At 40.2% G+C, this 21,292-nt stretch overlaps 1 protein-coding gene across 3 annotated transcripts in view; it reads left to right on the forward strand.

Annotated features, from left to right (window-relative positions):
* AMPD3 (adenosine monophosphate deaminase 3) overlaps positions 1–21,292 on the forward strand; it is a 71,264-nt gene that overhangs the window by 8,209 nt on the left and 41,763 nt on the right. For 2 of the 3 annotated variants that reach the window (XM_074274319.1, XM_074274318.1), the window contains exon 2: positions 17,262–17,487. In XM_074274319.1, coding sequence (XP_074130420.1) covers positions 17,267–17,487 — 221 coding nt within the window. In that variant the 5' untranslated portion in view covers positions 17,262–17,266. Of the gene's footprint in view, positions 1–3,451; positions 3,614–17,261; positions 17,488–21,292 lie in introns of those variants that run through there. The other variant, XM_074274317.1, reaches the window with a different exon arrangement.

The raw sequence follows: 21,292 nt of genomic DNA on the forward strand, positions 1-21,292 counted from the left end.
TATACACCCTCTAATCCTGCTGCATGTTTTCAGAAATCATTATGTGAGCCCTGAAAAGAAGCCTCTTGATTGGACCTGACGAGGTGACTCAGGCTGCAGGCAGTGCTGGGGCTGGGGCTTCCTTAGTAAACACCTGCCACCTCCCTTTCCTGCGTTTCCTCCCCTTCCCCAATGGCTGCTCCCTTGGATGCCAGCTGTGTCACAGAACCATCTGACCAGTAGGTTTTTATAGCACAGACCCTACAGCCATTTATGACAACAGGATTCTTTAGCGTGCTTCTTCCCTTTTGTTCTTTCTAGCCAGTTCTCTGCTCCCAGGGCAGGTCAAGAGCCAGGCTATAAGCACACGGAAGATGATTTAAGTCAGTGAGTTGAGTTATATTAAGGAAAAATGGGAGACAGTGTGGTGCAGTGGATAGTCAGGAAGCTCCGAGTACATACCTTTAACATACACTAACCATTTGACCCTTAGCAAATAATTTCAACCAGTCAGTCCATAAATGTTTACGTGTTTACTGTGTTCCAGGCACTGTGTTCAGTACTATACAAATAAAAGCCAAAAACAGTCCCCTTCTTCAGAGCTCACAAGAAATGTATGGTGTGCATGGGGGGTAATCTCAGGGAAATTGGTACTGGTGGAAAACGATAAGGTTTCTTGAAGCAAGCCAGGAGGTGGAGATGAGAAGGGAAAAGCATTCCAGGCATGGGGGACAACCAGTGAAAATGCCAGGTGTTATGTTTGAGGAACCTGAAGGAGGATAGGGATCTTGGATCAATAAAACGTGTGGAGGAGTGTAAAGTCAGGGGCCAAGTTAATAAGAGCTTTAAATGTCAAATAAAAGACTATATTTGATCGTGGAGATATTAGGGAACCGTTGGAGTTTACTGAGGGAAGGACACAGGGGCATGATGGGACTTGGGGGTTTGCTTTAGGAAAATCACTTGGGTAGTCGAGTAAAGGATAAATTGGAGTGGAGATCTGAAGCAGGGAGCAAGTGATGAGGACCCCTCCTAAGATTGGAGGGCTGTTTGAGTAGATAGGATATAGTGTGAAGGCAAGAATAAGATTGGGTATTTGGAGTGGGTGTAAGTTGAGAAGTTGGGGTTGACACAGACATCCCAAACCTGGCTGACTAACATTATGATGGTGATATTCCCCACAATAAATGAGAAGTTCTAAAGGGTGAAGGTTTTGGTGAAAAGAATAACTTTTGTTTTGTCCATGTTTGAGTTTCAGATGCCTTTATTCTGAGATGACCAAAACAGTAGCTCCGAAGAGATGATTGTCTTGGATATATACAAGATAGATTATTATAGAATTACTAATATATTAATCTTATTATTATAGGTTATCTGCATAGAGATGATAATTGGTGAGATTCAAAGGGCTTAGCACAGTGACTGGCACAGAGTAGGTGTTATATGTTAAGGGACAGAGCCTCCACAGCTGTGGATCATAGCATCTGAAGGAGTTGCAGGGCAGCCTTTGCTGACACAGGTGTTGCTGACACAGGAATGAGATAAATTGGAGTCAGAGGGAGGAGGAGAGAGGTCAGACAATGCAATGGCCTCTCAGTCCCTTGCATTATCCTTTCACAAGAGATCCATTCTGGGTTGGATCTCCAGCAGCCACTGTCAGGTGGCTCCCGTGTATTCCAACAGTTATATAAATTCTTTTTCCCTTCCTGTAGAGGGTGGAACTCTGGAGAAGTATACCTGAAACAAGGTGTTATGTGATGTAATAGTTCTCTAGCTCACATATAATCAATATGCTGTAATGATGTAATTACAATAAGGTATACAAGGGCTAAGAAGGACTGGAAGAGGGACAGTCTATCTTTGACCATCCTCCTGGTGGCTCTCCCTCCTGCTGCACTAAAGACCAAGTCTGGTCCCGAGATCCTCCAGAAAGCTAGCCCGAACATTACACCTTCCCATAGAAGCTAATGAGATCCCAAAGTGAAATAGCTAGAATGAAAAGGAAAGTGATCCTGGAAGAGAGACTTGGGATTAGGGGCAAGCATCTTTTGACTCATTTGGAGAATGGCAATCGATCTGTTTTGAAAGAGGGAATTTCTTCACTGGGAATTCCTCTTAACAAAGAAATCATGGGTCATGGGATCATAGATATAAGGCTGGAAGGCATGTTGGAGACTGGGGCCTGTTTTACAGCTGAGGAAACTGGGGCACAGAGGGATTATATCAGGATCATTCATATAGCCAGGAAGTATCTGAAGTATATTTGAACCCAGACCTTCCTGAGTCCAAGTCCAATGCTCTATCCTCTCTGCCATTCTGGCTCTCCTGCTCAAGAAAATAAAGGGAAGAAATATAGGCTGGATTCAGGCTGGGTTTTGGCTCCGGCAGCCTGTGTTGCTGGATAGCCTGGAGGGAATAGTCTGGCTTCTGCTCTGGGGAAGACAATTGGTGCCTCTGTCTCAGACTGATGGAAGAGCAGGAGGTGGAAACATCAGCTCATTCATTACTGTGCATATAAGGGTTTGAAGAAGGGAGAGACTCTCAAAGACCAGAGAGAGGCAGCAGGGGATGGGCAGAGGGCCCACTGGGGAAGTCATAAAACCAGTGATCTCATTGGAGAAGTTGGGGAAGACCTGTGGTGCTGGATTGAGGGCAGGAATGGGGACAGACTGGTATAGTGGGGGAGGCTGCATCAGGGCTCACCATGGCCCACTTTCTGCCCAGCTCTCTCTGGCTTTCAGTCGGTTGGGCAATGAGGAGCCTACCCCTCCCTTATGGCGTGGAGCAAGAGGAGAGATGTCAGCCTTGAGTTCCCTCTCTGAAAGGGAAGCCACGCTAGTCTCCCTAACCACCACCACAGTCCAGGATTTACTGGTGGCAGGGGGCAGGAGAGGGTGGGGCACAGAGAAATTGGTTTTACAAGGCTCAGACTCTTGAACGTGTTGGACAAATTATTCTAGGATCCTCCTCCCCCCACCATCTGTGATGGAGGCTCTGTAGTTAAGCCTGAGGACTCCAGCGTTCAAGCAGCAGAGAAAACTGAGCTGTTTGTTGATCTGTCCTGTGCTTTAGCAGGCTTCCAGGAGGTGTTTAGGCCTCTGAGGCACTTGGGCACTTTTCTCCCCTCAGGCTTGGTAGGTACATTTTATTATGGGGTTGGCTGGACTGGGACATTACTGACATGCTTTGTTGGAAGCTGGTGACGAGGGGTGGGTGGGGTGGGGTGGGGTGAGCCTGGGAATAAAAAAAGAAGTCTGCAGAGTGAGTAGTCGGTGAACTTTTCTCCCTGGTCACAGCTTCTGGCCCCAGCACCTAGGGGAGCTCAGGAGCCCTGCAAAGATTTCCTTCCAATTGTACTGGAGAATTTCCAGAGGGAACTCTTCCTGCTGTCTCATTCTCGCAAAAATCTCCAGAGCTGAGTCCTCCCACTGAATCAGTCCAATAGGCTGTCTCTGCTTACCCACCGTGCTCTGGGCTTTGTGTCCTGGTGTTCTCTCCCAGGGTCTGCTCCGCTCTGACTTGTTCAGGCTCAGTTTGCCAGCAGCAGTGGGAGCAGGAACAAGTCTCTCTGGGCTGCTTTGCTGTGATTGATTGGTCATGGATTCCTGGCCACCAGGCAGCGCTCACTCTTCAGGTTGGTTCGATTTGGTTACAACGTTGACTGGATAGGGAGGACTTAAAAAATAATGGAGGCAAAGAATAGGAGAGCGGATGAAGAATATGGTGTCATTGTTGGCAATTAGGGGCAGAGATTTTTGCAAAGAGCCATCCTTGACATTGAAAGTTCCCTCCTTTCTGAGGTGGGGGGGGGGTCCTTAGAGATAAGACTAGTGGCAGTTTAGCAGCGGATCATTTAGTTTTGCCCCCTCATTTTATATGAAAATTGAGGTACAGAGAAATAAAATTATTTGCTCTAGGGTCACACAGGCAGGGTTCAAATCCAGATCCTTGATTCAAATTCTGATTTTCATTGTAATAAACTGGGCTGCCACATTGTAGTTTAAAAGGGAGAATTGGAGAAAATGAGATTCGTTTTAGGTCTTTCCTTGGGTACATTGGCTTCCAAAGAATGGTCTGTGTCATTCTGTCCGGCTGAGATAAAGTCACATCAACAATTAATGGAAGCCTTCTTACTCCCAGTTACTGGCCAGTAAGTCATCAGGAGGCAGGAGGGAGCAAATAGGGAAGAAGTTAACTTCTTGGGGGGGGGGTTACCGAAGGCAGTTTTCTTGTTAGAACTCAACCCTCTGAGGTCAGACTCAACATTCTTCTTTGGCTACTGGCTTTTAGGGGGCATCTCAGCTATGCTGAAAAGTGTTAATTGCCTGAGTTTCTTTATTTCTAAAGGAGCTGCTGTGGGTTCTACGAATGCTCTGGTGCCTGAGTGGTGACTTGGGAGTAAAAAGGTCTCTGCATTAAGAGCCATAAGGCTTGAGTTTGAATTCTAACTCTGCTACTTTCTAGGTCTATCACCATGGGCTAGCCCTTTAACCTCTCTAACTCTCAATATTATCATCTGTAAAATGGGGACAATATTACATGTTTTATCTTCCTGGTAGATATTATGAAGAGAGGCTTTGTGGTTTTGTGGAAAGAGCACCGGTCCTGGAGTCAGGACCAGTTAGGGGGACAGCCAGATATCCAAGTGAATAGAGGATTGAATGGGACAGGAATAGTTCAAATACAGCCTTACTTAGTAGCTGTGTGATTCCTAAGTTAGCTTCTGTCTGCCTCAGTTTCTTTATCTATAAAATGGGAATCGGAATAATACCTATCTCCAAGGATTGTTGGATCAGATGATATTTATAAAGGGCTTAGCACAGTGCCTGACATTATATAAATCTTAGCTATCATTATTAGTTAGGAGATTGGGACTCAAATTATGGCTCTCTTACCTTGCAGGACTTTGGAAAACCACTTCAGGTCTCGACGTCTCAGTTTGAAAGGCAGCTGGCTTTGGAGTTGGGACAATCTAAATGGGGATCCTGCTTCAAATATTTATTAGCTGTGTTACCCTGCATAAATAACGTAATCTTTCTGTGCCTGTTTCAGTTGATGAGATGGTTGGATGGATGGCTTAGAAAGTCCTTCCCAGATTGCTAAGATCAAATAAGATACTTTATTTATAGTGTTAGATAATTTACAATACTTAATTTTTTGGAGACTTGGTCTTCCTATCTCACCTAGACTGGAAAGATGGTCACTCATGGCTCTGATCCCAGTATTCATAGAGAAATTATGTACTAACTCTACAATATACTTGTTTTTGTTTCTCTTCACCATACATGCTTAAGTTGTATAATTAATTCTTCATTGCTTTTACATATTCATATGCTGTGTACAGTTCCCAAACAGTATACCGAGCTGAAATCTAGAGCTCCGGGAATATTTGGTTCGGTGCCTTCATTTTCAGATGGAGATACTGAAGCGCAGAGTGGTGTGCCTGAACTCATATACATATCCAATAAGATTAGGAAAAAAGATGCTCTTCTGATTTGTAGTTGACTTGAGGAAAGTAAAACATAAAGATCTTTTTTTAGCTCATGGTATCTTGATTTAGCACAGTACCTCCTCACCTATAACATAGCTAAAATGTCACATGGTAATGGGAGGAATAGGTTTCTTATTCCTGGGATCTGTAGGATGGGCCTGGGGGGGACTGGGTGAAGAAGGATGAGGAGGGATACATGAGTAGTCGACAGCAATAGCCAGAGCATTGGGCCCATTGACTACTGCAGAGTTCCATAAATCCAAGGCACCAGAGGGATCACCAGGGTACTTGCTCTTTCATTATGATTTCTGGGACTACCAGCCTTAATTCTTCCTGCTGATGCTTATTGGTGGGAGATGGGAATTGACACGGTACTGTGGAAAGAATTAACTTCTCATTAATTGACTTGGTTTCCTCCTTGATAAAATAAAGGAGGACTAGAGGGCCTGGGGTTTCTTCTAGCTCTAAATCTATGATGCCATTACCCAGCACTGAGTGCAGCACCTAGCACATAGTAAGGACTTAATAAATGGCTTGTTGATCATAACTTGAATAGAAGCTATCTCTTTCCCAGGCAGCGTCTGTTGGAGTGGGGACTTCCCTCTTGGATCCATTGACATCACATCTCTTCATTTAGCGCAGGTTGAGGCTCTGTTCCAGAGGGGAGGAGAGGGAGGATTGGGGGAAGGCCAGGTGCTGACCATGGGGTTTTTCCCAGCCATCATTTGGTTCAGGAAATGGCTTGGGCAGATGTGCCCCTTTCCAGAAGGATCTTTGGAGACCCCAGGGTGACCTCTATGGACTTGAGGTTGCCTTTCGGGGAAAGGGAGGGGAATAAGTATTTATATAAATGTCCACTATGTGCCAAGTACTCTGTGCTGCTAAGCCCTTTACAAATATCTCATCTGATCCTCCTTACAACTCCTTTGTGAGGTGAGTGCTATTATCATCTCCACTTTATTTATTTATATTTTAATAGTTTTTTATTTACCAGATATTTGCATGGGTAATTTTATAACATTGACAATTGCCAAACCTTTTGTTCTAATTTTTCCCCTCCTTCCCCCCCACCCCCGAGATGGCACGTTGACCAATACATGTTAAATATGTTAGTCATCTCCACTTTATAATTGAGGAAACTGAGGCAGATTGAGTTTCAGTGACTTCCTTGGATCACACACTATAATAAGTGTCCTCCTCAAGTCCTTCTGATTCTAGTGCTCTAATCAATTTTCCACCCAATTGCCTCGGGCTCTACTAGTACCAGAGTTTCTTTTTGTTTGCTTTCCTTGAAAGACAATTTTTTTTCCTGGCATCTAAAATTTGGGGTTGGCTTCTGGGTGCTTAGCAAATATGTCGAGACTGGCACAATGTCAAAATTCAATAGAAGGATTGTCAGTGAATGAGCAGAATAGGACAAGGGCCAGTGCTCATTCAAGGTGGAGCTTATCTATAGTCCTTTTCATGTACCAGAGTCTCTCAACATTGCCTGTTTCTCTTACAAATATGGCACATCCTCAAATCCTCCATGCTGTCAGGGGGCAGAATAATTATGGCTCTTCCACACTTACTCACCTTAAGCTTCTCACATCAATTTTCCCCTCACTCAGAGCTGAAGATGCTGCTTCATTCTTTATTAAGAAAATAGAGGCTATTCAATATGAACTTCCTCTCCCTGGTATTATTCCCCTTTTTCTTCATTCTCAAAGAGAGGTAGCCCTTCTCTTTGCCCAGACCATCCCCTCTACTTCTCCCTTTGAGCCCAACTACTCTGGTTTTTCCCAGAAGTTCCCCCCCATCCCAATTATTCTTTCTCTTTAATCTTTATTGGAACCTTCCCTGAAAGAATAAATGAAAAGGCATCAAGTGCTCACTATGTACCAAGCTCTGACCTCCTTCTTCATCAGAGAAAGATATTTTGATTTACAAATTTGCAAGGATGGTTGATGGAGCCCTAGGAGAATGGCAGTGACAATATTGATTTGTTCATGGCTCTAGAATTCTAACTAGGAGGCTAACTCCCCTCCGCTGGAGGAAGAGTTGGCTCAGTGCCAGAATTCAGTTAAAGCCTCCAAGGCTTACAAACAAACCTAATTCTCACCCTTCTTAAAGGCCATCTCTAGGTTTTACTACCCCCTCACCTATCTTTCCAGATCTCTCTCTCTCTTTTTATTTTTTTAGCCAAATTCCTTGGAAAAACTACATTAATTGACTATACTTCCTCTTTTCTCACTCACTTTTCAACTCTTGCAGTCTGGCTTCTGACCCATCACTTTGATGAAACTGCTCTCTCTATAGTTGCCCAACTTGTCTCTTTGCCACATCCAATGGCCCTTTCTCAATCTTTGTTCACCTCCCCGTGACCCTTGACATTATTGATCACTTCCTGAGTGCTCTTTCTTCTCCTTAGGTTGGTTTTGGGTTTTCTGAGTTCTGTCCTCCCTCAGTTCTCTTGCTCCCTGTCTGACTGCTTTTCAAGTCTCCTTTCATCTTCATCTATAGGAAACCCCCTAACCATGGCTACTATGTATCAAGGCTTATCCTGGGCTCTCTTTTCTTTCTATACTTTTCTCTCTTTGGAAGCTCATCAGATTTAATGATCAACTATATTTCCCATCTTCTTAAACTGTGGGTTGCTCCCCTAAATGGGGTTTCATAACTGAATGTGAAGGTTGGGAAATTATAATTTTTATCAGTAAATGTTTGGTTTTCATAGCTATTTCATATACCAATATACCCAAGTCATATAAACATTTCTTGGATGAAAAGGAGTCATGAGTGGAAAAAACTTAAGAAGTCCTGCTATCTTTCATGCCCCCAGCTTCTCTCTTGTGGTCTAGTCCTTCACCAACTGCTACTAAACGTTTCAAACAGGATGTCCCCTAGATGTCTCAAACCCAACATGTCAAAATTGAATGCATTATCTTTTCCCCCCAAGCCTTTTCCTTTCAGGAGCTTCCCTATTTCTGTTGTGGGCACTGCCATCACTTTGGTGTTATCCCGAACTCCTCACTGACCTTTACACCATGTAATCACTCAACTGCCAAATCTTATCATTGCTATGCCCACAATATATCATGCATCTGTCTTCTTTTCTCCACTAACACAGCTACCACCCTAATTCAGACCTTCATCTCCTCTTGTCTGGACTTTTGCAAAAGCCTCCTACTTCAAGCGGTCTCCTTGTTTCAAGTCTCTCCTCTTTTCCATCTAAATATCCACACAGCTTCTGAAATGATTTTCCTAAAGGGAAAATCTGATTATCACTTTCCTCCTCAATAAGTTCCAATGGCTCTTTTGTTTCACATAAACTTTTTAATTTTAAACTTAAATATAAAATGAGAAGAGAAAAAAAACACAACATTGCCAGGTATACCGTAGAAGAAGATAAGATTCATTATAATACAATAAATTTCCACTTCAAGAAACTTGAACTTCAACTTCTATTATTTGGCTGTAATTTTATCTACATGTATATGTGTATACATATACACACATATACATACACCCATGCTTAATTGTATGTTATATATATATATACACATGTATATGTGCATTTTTAATTTTATTTTCCCTTCCCCTACTACTCTAAAGAAGGCTACAACTAAGCATATGTGTATATGTATGTGTCCATATATATACACACATGAATACATACAGATATATACAAATATATCTATATACACATCTATACATACATACATATAAATAAATAAATAAATGACATATATATATATATATATTTTTTTTTATGTAAATTGGCTTATTGGCTTATTTCTTTCTACATGTTTTTTTTGGAGAAGATAGCATCTTCCTTCATAAGTTCAAGTCTTTCCATGTTTTTCTAAATCAACTAGCTCATCATTTCTGACACCAAAGCAATATTCTAACACAGGCATATCCTATCTGAGAGATTATCTATGAAAGATTTTCCCCCAATTTTTTGTATCCTCTCTATTTTTGGCTATAGAGATTTCATTTACATAAAACATTTTAATTTAAAATAATAGGAATTATCCTTTTTACACTTCAACAATGTTTTCTTCTTGTAACATAGTCTAAGGTCTGATACTGCTGAATCTACTTCTTTATATCTATTTCTTTTTTCCATGGTTTCTTTGAAATTTCTGACTTTGTTTTTCTGAATGAACTTTGTTATTATTTTTTCTAACTCAGTAAAAATAAGTTTTAGGGCTGTAATTGGGATGATAGTGAATAAACAGGTTAGTTAGGTGAGATTGTTATTTTTAAAAATTATATTGACTTTACCTGCCCATGAATAATAAATATTACTTCAATTATTTAGATCTGAACTTATTTGTATAAAAAATGTTTTATGATTATGTTCATATAATTCCTGTATCTGTTTCAGCAGGTATACACTCAGATATTTTACATTGTCTAGGTATTTTAAATGACCTAAATTAATATTGAATCATATTGCTGACACATAGGGTAGTTTCTCTATTTTAACTTTTGATTAAATCTATTTTAACTTTAACTTTGAGGTCATGATTACTCTTCCTGCTTTTAAAAAATATATACTAAATTCTATTCCTGCCCTTTATTTTACCTTTGTGAGTATCATCATTTTTACGTTTCCTGAATTCAACATATATTGTTGTTCAATGGCTTCTTATGACCACTTTGTACCACTTTGCCTGGTACAAAGAAGGTTCTTCATAAATGCTTGCTGATTCATTGATTAACCAATGTGAGTGTTTCTAATACTCCTGTTTGTTTATGACATTACTCTGATTATTTCAATCCCCAAACTGCAAAAAATTGAGATCCTTAATTCCGCTTTTCATATATATATATTTTTTTTAAATTAAAAGCTCTCTGAAAATCAACCTGCCTTTTAAAAAATACTTTACAGTGTTTTGTTACTAAGTATTGGAAGTGGAAATGATCTGAGTCATATCCCTTGAAGGATTTCGGAGATCATTCAGCCTATTTTCATTTTAAAGATGAAGGAGAAGGCCCAGAGAGACACTTGTGTTAAACCATGTGATGAATTAGTAGCTGGAACTAGCATTCAGGCAGGGGTGTGCTGGAAAATGTTTAACACTTAATGGACATAAGACATATTTTTAATCGGTATTAATATCTTTTCCATCACTTTTTGAAGTCTAGAAATCAATAGAGGAATAAATTGAGCCTTTGTTTTTAGCTTTTGCTAATTTCAGGATATAAATAACACCTTGAAAATTTAAAGTTTGAAAAGCCAGTGCTAGCTGGATTTGAGCCGGGTTTGAGCTGGCTCCAGTACATCCCAGAATGATTCTGCTCAGAATAGGAAGGATTCATCCAAAGTTATCTGAACTTGAGCAAGGATCCCTCTGCAATGTCCCCTACAAACACTTACCCGGTCTTCCCTTGAATATATTTAGTGATTGGGAACACTAGATGAAGTCCCACTGCTGCCACATAGTGGCTCTGTGGGCCTGGATAAGAAATTTAGCCATTGAGTGCTCTGGACATCTCTCTAAAACCAGAAGTTTCAGAGAAGGTGCCCGGTTGCATTAGTAGAGGGACTTTCTTCATCTGGGAGTTCCTTATAGTTTATCCCTTATAGCCCCTCTAATTGTTGTGTACTGGTACTAGTTTTAATCTCCCGTTCATATGAAAGTCCTCCAGATAATAGTAATAATAATAAATAATTTACAGAGCGCCTACTATATACTAGGCATTGTGCTAAGCACTTTACAGATATTTCATTTGATCTTCACAACAGTCCTGGAAGGTAAATTCCATTGATTGTCCCCAATTTAAAAATGAGAAAACTGAGACAGGCAGAGGTTAAGGGACTTAACCAGGTTTACAAAACTAGAAAGTGAAACTGGAATTAAATCCATTCTATTTCCACCAACTCTTTTATTCTCAGGTTAAAGCTCTCCCATCATTTCATTCAGTCCTTTTGCGTCTTAAGCTTCCATCCTCAGCATCCTGCTCTTTTCCTCTGGACCTACTCCACCATAGTACATCTGGAGTTCTTTCCCTGTACTATGCTATCCCTGGACTTGTCCTCTTTGCCTTTGTCTCTATTTTCTGATGCTATTTGTCTTTTTTAGATTCCCAACTTCTTGTCTTTTTAGAACCAATCGAATTCACAACTTCCAAATGTCCTTCATACAGGCAAAGACAAAAAAACTAACTCTCCTTTTTTACTTTCCTTCCCTCTCTATTCTCCCATCCCATTCCTGCTTTTGTGGCTGGCCATCACCCCCAGAGGTACCTGGGAAAGGAGGGAGAGAGGCACCTCATTCTCTGAGATAAGTTTGTTTTGCATATGAAGGAAAGGTCTAGGAATCTAGAATGCAAATTTAGACTTTTTTTTTCTTTTTTTCTTTTTTCTTTTTTTGTTTCTGTACTGACTACAGCAACAGAGTAGAAATTGTCAGAAACTTCTAACTTTGTATGCAGATAAGTCATTTCCCAGTCAAAGTCCATTTTCCTCAATAACAATATGGTATCACCCCACCCCCAACTTGATCTCCCTCCCCTTGTCTTTTCTTCCTTCCTCTTTCCTTCTGTAAATACTTGGCTAATCTGCAAACCCCGGATATTCTCCCTGATCAGCATCTATCAGACCTGTTTTGTTCATTCAGAGACAAAATTAATTCATTCTATTATTATTTTTCCCTTACTTGCTCTCTCTGTTTTTCTTTGCCTTCTCCCCTATCCTCTCCTCATCTTTGTTTTTATTAGAGTAGAAAAGGAATCTTAGAGATCTTCTAGTCCAGAAGCGTCAAACTCAGCCTCTGGAGTGTTGCCCAAAGGAGATTAAAAGGTAATTGGGAAATGTTTCACAAAAAAAAAAATAAAAATACAACATAGTATAGATAGTGTTAATTTGTGGTTTTCTAAGTCAATATGAAATGGACATCATTGGACTCTAGTAACAGCTCTTGTCTTTTTACATATAAGAAAACATGTTAAAAAAAACAAAACAAAACCCAAGAGGAACTTCCCCAAGAGAGGAAGTGACTTTCTTAAGATTATATAGTTAGTTAAATGCAGAACCCAGACCCCTTCTTCTACCCTAGGTGCCTTCACTTCCTCCATGGGGTTTGGTGGTATTCCTCTGATTCTGTGTTCTCAGGGGACCATGCTGTCTTGGGCAAAAAAATCACTCCAAGTTTGAATGTCCTTTAGATCTTCTTTGATCTGAAGCAAATCATTTAAGCTCTTTGGAATACCTTTCTCTGAAGAGAAAGTGGTAAACATTTGTTCTTTGTCAAACCTAATGGTGGTGGAAATCACAACAGTCATTTTTAGGGTCTTGTATTTTGAGGTATGATCATGGTGCATCATGAACTCACTTCTGATACTTGGATTTTTAGGGCATCACAGAATCTCAGGGCTTGGAAGATTGTCTAATTCAAATCAAATTTAACAGTGTGGGAAACTGAGGCCCAGGGAAGCAAAGCCACTTGGTGAAGGTCACACAGCAAGTTAGCCAAGGTGCTGAAACCAGAACTAAGGTTTCCTAGTAACCAGCTCAGTTCTGAATCTCCCCCCTTCCTTCCCATTCTGTTAATTTAACACTGTCTCAGCAGTGGTGCTGTGATGACAGTGGAAAATTACCTGGGTTTGCAACAGGGGAATAGGAATAATCAGGAAGGTTTTGCATCTGGGAAATATCACAGGATCTTCAAATCTTTGTGTCTGGGGAAATCGAAATCCATTTAGCAAGAGATTTCATCTCTCAGTTGCTCTTTCCTCATTGGTCAGATGAAAGGGTTGGACTATATTAAGGACTCTTATTTTGGGTTCTGGGAACCCTGAGGGGTGTGTGGATAAAGTTCATGATCTCATGTGGGGAAAATATTAGTTTTAATTTAGAAATTTAGCATTTATTTTTGGTACATTTTAAAATTCATTTTAAATTTAAGTACAACATGAGAAAAGGGGGGAAAAAAGACCATTTCAATGTATACAAAGATTATGAGAGGATTCAATATAAAATAATAAATTTCCATTTCAAGAGAGTCTATGTAATAAATAGTGTATATTATTTTCAAAGCTTCCCAGCCTTTCTTTGTTCTTTGTAGATTTTCTTTTGTTCTCTGCTGTTAGTTTTTACTTTATCCCCTCCCCTCCAAGGGTACAATTAAATGCAGATGGATATATGTCAATTTGTCTGTATACACACATATTCATAGAGATCTATAAACATACGTGTATATATATATATATATATATATATGTATATACACACACAGTAAGACTGTACCATGCACATTTCTACTTGTCTCTTTCTCTGAAGGTGGATAGCATTTTCCTTCAAAAGTCCAAGTCTTTCCATGGTTTTTTCTAAATTAACCAGTCCATCATTTCTTAGATCACAGCAGTGATCAACACAATCACATCATCCCTGAGAGATTGTTCATGAAAGTTTTCCCCAGTATTTCTTTTAGTCATAAATGTGAGCAACCAGCATATTCAGAGAAGCGGCCTGTAGTCCCTCAGTCTTCTAAAGAGATCAAGGACTCTTGGACCAGACAATCTCTGAGGTCTCTTCCAGATTAAAATTTTGTTTGATAACATCTTTGGATTTTCAGTTTAAGAAACATTTATTTATATTTATCATTGCATACTTACTATATATGGTGTTTTGTGCTGGGGGGGGCACATAGCTAAATAAGTCTAGTGTGTGCCCCACAGGAAGAGGAGTGTCCCAGTTTGGGGAGCTGCTTTAGAGGGATTAGAAGATTTCCTAGAAATGAGTGTAAACTGTGAGCATTTTTTTGTTTTGTTTTGTTTTTCTTCCCAGATTATTTTTACCTTCCGAATCCAATTCTTCCTTTGCAACAACAACAACAACAAAATTCGGTTCTGCACATATATATTGTACCTAGGATATAACTATAAGATATTTAATATGTATGGGAATGCCTGCCATCTAGGGGAGGGGGTGGAGGGAAGAAGGGGAAAAATTCGGAACAGAAGGGAGTACAAGGGATAATGTTGTTAAAAAAAATTAAATTACCTATGCATATGGACTGTAAAAAAATGTTATAATTATAAAATTAATAAAAAAATTAAAAAAAAAAAGATTTCCCAGAAAAAGCAAAACCAGCCAGTGATGCTAAAAGCAAAAGGCTTCCTAGGTTTCTTATGGGTGATTTGACCTTACTTTAAGGTCAGGACTTTACTTTAAGGTACTAGTAAAAGTTAGAGGGGCAGAAATGAGGAGCACAGACACTGCTGAATATCTAGTAGGTCTGGATTATTTCTTGGGGGGAATTTGGGGCTTAGGTGAGATGATTTTGAGATTATGGTAGAAAGAGGAAGGGAATGGATCAATCAATCAATTAACAAAGTACTTATTCAGTGCCTGTTATATGCCAGGACCTATATTAGTCATAGAGATTTTATATATAAAGACAAAATAAAACAATTGCAGCCCTCAAGGATCTTATGCGCTGTTAGGGGAGGCAAAAACTCTAATATAAGTCTATTCAAATTATATCTGATATATGGAATCTAGCTAGTGGTGTTTTATCTGTACTCACCTCATCATCATCTCATTTCATTGTCAAGGCAACCGTAGAGGAAGTATGGTATGATGGGAAAGAGCCCTGGCTCTGGATTCAGAGGACTTGATTCAAATTCATTTACTTGTGTGAGGTTGGATATGTCACTTCATCTCTATGGATCTCAAGTTCCTCATCTGTAAAGTGAAGGAATTGGAGCAGTTGAGTCCTGGGCTCCCTTCCATTTCCAGAGCTGTGATCCTGGGATCTGACTGGTTTTCTGCTTCTATGTCACAGGCAGATATGGAGCAATTCTAGAAAAGGGATAGGACAATAACAATAGCAAAAAATAACAATAAAAGTAATAGTACCTAGCATTTATATGCATTTTAAGGTTTGCAAAGTGCTTTGCATGTTGACCCTCTCAACAACCCTATCAAGAAGATGCTGTTCAGGGGCAGCTAGGTGGCGCAGTGGATAGAGCACCAACCTTGAATTCAGGAGGACCCGAGTTCAAATCTGGTCTCAGACACTTAACACTTCCTGGCTGTGTGACCCTGGGCAAGTCACTTAACCCTAGCTTCAGGAAAAAAAAAAAAAAAAGAAAAAAAAAAGATGCTGTTCTTATCCGTAAAGTTGAGAGAGGTTACATGCTTTAGCCAGATTCACACACTTCATAAATATCCGAGCAAGAATTTGAACTCAGTTCTTCCTGCCACTCTGGTCTGTATTTTGTGCCATCACCTTGCTACCTCGAGAGGGAGAGATTTTCAAATAGGGCAACAGGCAGCTTGTGATGAGAAGGCCAGAAAACCCAGAAGTTTTTCTGAATAACCACAGAGGGATAAACTGATCAATAGAATGTAAATTAGACTATGATTAAGCACATAATAAAAGCTGACATTTAAAAGGTCATCTGTGTAAGTTAGCATATATATGTACACACAGTGATGATAGACACCTCAGTGTAGTGGATGGAGCTAGCTTCAGAGCCAGGATGGCCTGGGTTCAAGTCCCACCTCCGAAAGATAACCTTATAAGGCTTGAGGAAACTCTAAAACTATAGGCTTTGGAGAAGATGCCTGTCTGTACCAAGGAAGGGAGTTTTCATACCTGGGATTACTATACATGGCAACAACAATGGCAGTTGTTGGCATATGGCAATAAAATCATAGGTCCAATTCCTGTTCAGTTGTGTCTGACTCTTTGTGACCCCTTTTGAGGTTTTCTTAGCAAAGATACTGGGGTTTGCCATTCTTTCTCCAGATTATTTAATAGATGAGGCAATTAGAGTAAAATGACATGTGTAGGGTTACACAGTTAATAAATGTCTGAGGCCAGATTTGAACTCAGGAGGATGAAGCTTCCTGATTCTGGATCTGACTCTCTATCCACTGTACTGTCTAGTTTCCTGGTCCATTTTCTAGCCCAGTTTATATATATAAACATATAGACTTCTTATGTGTATATTTACATGTTGTTCTCCCTAATAGAAGGTATGCTTCTTATTAAGGGTGGAGACTATTTGGGGGTTTGTCTTTTTTGTTCTAGCATAGCACCCTTGCTTACGTGAAACTGAAGTAAAATTCAGGCAGAGATGACTTGCAGTCAGCCTAATATGTGTGTCTAAAACATCCAACCTGCAGGATCATTTGCTAAGGCACTCAGAAGCAATGATGAGCTGGGGGCTAGATGCAACAACCTCCCCCTGCTTGAGTTCTATAAGCTGGTAATCTTGTGTGGCCCGCAAGTGTTATAAACATCCAAATGGCTCTTGGCAGAAAAATGGTTTCCACCCCTGGTCTAACACTTCAGGTGGATGGAGAGGTGTCCAGGCTAGAGATATAAATTAGGGAGACAAGTAGGTATTTGAAATGTGGGAAAAATCTAACTTAAGGGAGAAGGGGGTTGGTCAGCCAATTCCAGGGAGCCGCCATCTTCCTTTTGCAGGAAAAAATGTCAAACAAATGTCTCTGGCTTTCCTCCATCCATTTCCCCTCCCAGAGTTTGTATTTCTGCTGTTTGGAGACTACCTAATAAAGGATCAGATAAAATGCAAGGGGATTTGGTTCAAATATTGCCATGGGAGAAGTGTAACCAAGGCACATGTGTCATAGTAATCTATTCCCAGGATTGATTTCTGGGCTTCAGACCTCTGGTTATTTTGGGGGAGCAAGCTTCCAGCCTAGGTCCCCCTGCTGGACTTACATAAGATTGGAGAGGGTCAAAAGCTTGCTTGGATCTCCCTGTCAATAACCAGTGGTACTCTTCATTTAATGAAAACCAATTTCTGTTCTCATTTTTGTTAGCTGAGATGCCTCGACAGTTCCCCAAGCTGAACATTTCGGAGGTGGATGAGCAGGTCCGATTGCTGGCCGAAAAGGTGTTTGCCAAGGTGCTCCGAGAGGAAGACAGCAAAGATGCCTTATCACTGTTTACCGTGCCCGAGGACTGCCCCATTGGGCAGAAGGAGGCCAAAGAGAGAGAGCTGGAGAAGGAGCTGGCTGAGCAGAAGTCCGTGGAGACGGCCAAAAGGTGGGTCTGATGGTCAAAAGGGACCTCTGATTGTCTGTATTCACTGACAGAGAAACCTCTGCCAATCTACTCAGTTCTTTTATCCTCCCTCACTGCTATTGGAGCCTCTAAAAACAACTAGACCTAGATTCAAGGCTTTGGATTTATTTCAAAATGAGCAATCTTAAATCTGGTTAAAATGATCCAAAATCTTAATTCTCCTTGCTGCTTGGAGATAATGAACTAGGAACAGAGAAGTGAATCCCACTCTTGGACATGCCCTTCGTTGGGTGACTAGGGAAAGGTCACTGTCCCTCTGAATCGGTTTTCTCATCATGATTCAGTGTAGGATCATGAATTTAAGCTGGAGGAGAATGTAGAGGTCATCTACCCCAGGGCTTCTTAAACTTTTTCATTCATGACCTCTTTTTGTCTAAGAAATTTTTATGTGATCTTGGGTATATAGGTATATAAAATAGGTAGGCAAATCCAACATTTACTAATAATAAGTCAAAATTTTGTGACCTCCCTACATTCAGTTATGAGACCCCGTATGGGGTCATGAAGCACAGTTTAAGAAACTGGGGTATATATCAACTTTGATATTCTGTCTTTCAGTGTATCCTCCAGCAGAAAGCATTTTTAAAGTGTTTACTACATGCTAGGCTCTGGGGCTTCAAAGAGAAGGAAACAATCTCTACCCATAAGGAACTTAGATTTTTTTTAAATAGTATTTTTTTCCAAATACATGCAAAAATAGTTTTCACCTTTTCACCTTTGAAAAATTGTATTCCATATTTCCCTCCCTCCCACTCTGCCCCCCTCTCCTGGACAGTAAGCAATCTCATGTAGGTTAAACATGTGCAATTTTTCTAAATATATTTCTGTATTTGCCATGCTACATGAGAAAAATCAGATTAGAAGGGAAAAAAAAAAAAAAAAAAAAAACTATGAGGAAAAAAAGTAAACAAACCACCAAAAAAAGATGAAAATACTGTGCTTTTAGCCATACACAGTCCCCATAGCCCTCTCTCTGGATGTACATGGCTCTCTCTATAACAAGACTGTTGAAATTGCCTTAAATCCACTCATTGTTGAAGAGGGCCAAATCCATCAGAACTGATGATCATACAGTGTTGTTGTTGAAGTATATAATGATCTCCTGGTCCTGCTCATTTCACCCAGCATCAGTTCATGTAAGTCTCTCTATGAGTTTCTGAAATCCTCCTGCTGGTCATTTCTTACAGAACAGTAATATTCCATAACATTCATATACCATAACTTATCCAGCCATTCTCCAACTGATGGGCATCCCCTCAGTTTCCAATTTCTGGCTGCCACAAACATTTTGGCACACGCGGGTCCCTTTCCCTCCTTACAATCTCTTTGGGATACAGACCCAGTAGTGATACCAGAAAGCATTTTTTAAAGTGCTCACTATGTGCTAGGCATTGGGGCTTCAAAGAGAAAGAGAAAACAATCCCTGCCTTCAAGGAGCTAATATTCAATGGAAGGAAACGGGTAGACATATAGGGCAGCTCAATGCAGTGAAGAGGCACAAAAAGCTTGCGTTCAAATCTTGGCTCTGCTATTTACCAGCCTTTATAACCAAGAATAAGTTGCTTAATTTCTCTGGACTTTGATTTCTTTAACTGTAGAGTGAGAGGTCATTTATGACTCTAAATCTGTGATTCTGCTTTCCTAAGTAAGGACAAGGTAATTTTACAGATAAAGAAACTGAGATTCAGAATTAAATGTCCAGTACAGGGCCATATTAAATAGTGTCAGAGGGAAGATCTGAATTCATGTCTTCTGACTCCATATCTGCTGCACATGTTGCCTTTCAAAAAGCATCTTCCCATCCATCCTGAAAAGTGGTTCTCTCCCTTTCTTTCTGCAATAATAAGCCCTTTCCATTCTTACTAACATTCCTTGGCAGCTTCACTCCACTTGTTATGCCTTTCAGTCCCTAAGATCAGAGGATTCCCCAAGAGTATTTGAGCCAGCTTACTGCCCTCAGCTAGTTGACACAGAAGTTAGTTAAAATACTGGGTCTGGACCTAGGAAGATCTGAGTTCAAGTTCAGCCTGAGGTGTTTGCTAGCTATGTGACTCTGGCCGAACCTCTGGGCAACCTCTGGGCCTTAGTTTGCTTGTGTGTAAAATGGGGATCATGGTAGCACCTACCTTTTATAATTATGGCAAGGATCAAATGAGATAAGAATTACAAGGCTCTTAACACAGTGCTTGGTACATAGTAAGCATATACCATGATTGTTGTTGTTACCCCATCTTGGACTCAGGTTCAGAATTTTTTGTTTCACTTTGGGTTCCAAACTTAAGTCATTGATGGGGTATTTTCAGTGTGCTTTTAAGGACTACAGAAAAATACAATTCACTTCTGGCTTTCCTGGGACTTGTTGAAGAGGAAGTAGCCAGAGGGATTTGGTGCATCTTAGCAAAAAGAAAAAGAAGTTGAACATTGAGGAGGGTAGTAAGAGAGAAAGAGACTTGACTTTTTTCTAGGGCCTCAGGGCCTGTACTTTGAGGCTGTTGTGGTTTGTTGTTATTATTGTTTGTCCTTTTCTGAAGGAACATGATATCAGGGAGGTGATGCTATGGCATGCAAGTGAACTAGATTTAAGTGAGGGAGGATTGTGCCAGGTCACCTGCCTCACTTTCTCCTCCAGAATCATCTGGGTCCAGTGGCCAGATGTAGATCAGGATGCCAGGAGATGGCTTTGGAGAAATGGGGATCTTGGCCTTTTTAAGCTAAGGTCTCCCACAGGTCTCAGTGACACTCAGGTATATGGTGGACAGGGACTAGGTGCTGAATCTGCGTTCTTGACTTCATGGAGTCTTAGATTAGGGACCTCAGAGGTTTTCTAGTCCAACCTCCATTCCACACACACCCTCTAACAGATTTAATAAACAAGCTTGCTTTGTCCAAGGCACTGAGAGAGTTATAGATAAATAAAATATGGGGTCTTCCGCTTGTGCAGCATAACAGACACCCTTGTTTCTCCAACTGGGGAGTCAAAGCTCCGGCATCCCTACCCTGATTTTGCCATTGAACATTGCTGGATCCTTGAAAAAATAACCCCTTACATTTCAGTTTCCTCAATTAGGAAATCATTATATGGAGGGCCTCTCAGGTCTCATCAATCCACAAAGACTGAGCAATTTAATGTACTTACTTAAGGTTATGGATAGTAAATGTCAGAGGGAAGTAAAAGTCAGGACTTCTGACTTCTCTTTTTTTCTTTTTGGCTATTTATTTTTAAATTTCTACTTTTATTTTACTTAATAGTATTTTAAAAATTATATTGGAATGTTTTCAAAATTCATTTTTGTAAAATTTAAAATTCCAGATTTCCCCTCTGTCCCTCCCTTACCTCTTCTCTCCCCATGACAGCAAATAATTCCATACAGGTTATACATGTATAATCATGTTAAACATATTTCCATATTTGCCTTCAGACTTTTCATTGTACCATGAAGCCTCTAAGTTGGCTACTTCAAAAAACTAGGATAAAATTGCACTTTTTGTCTTGTGCATTTTTCATTCATGATTTCTTTTAAAATATAGAAAAATAGTCTTTTAAAAAGTTTATTATATTTCAAATAGAGCTAATTGACTATGCTTCTAAGCCCAAATCACTTTGGCTTTCATTGAATGACCAATAAATAACCCCCAGCCCGAGATTCTAAGCCTTTTTGTTTAAGTTTTGGTGGCTTAGAATGAATGGAAATAGCAATTATTTTTTTGTTCTGGCCAGAAAGCCCCCCAAAATCTTCCCCATAAGGATAATTTTATGATGGTAAAC

This window comes from Sminthopsis crassicaudata, chromosome 6 (assembly GCF_048593235.1).
Source record: "Sminthopsis crassicaudata isolate SCR6 chromosome 6, ASM4859323v1, whole genome shotgun sequence".
Lineage (NCBI taxonomy): Eukaryota > Metazoa > Chordata > Mammalia > Dasyuromorphia > Dasyuridae > Sminthopsis > Sminthopsis crassicaudata.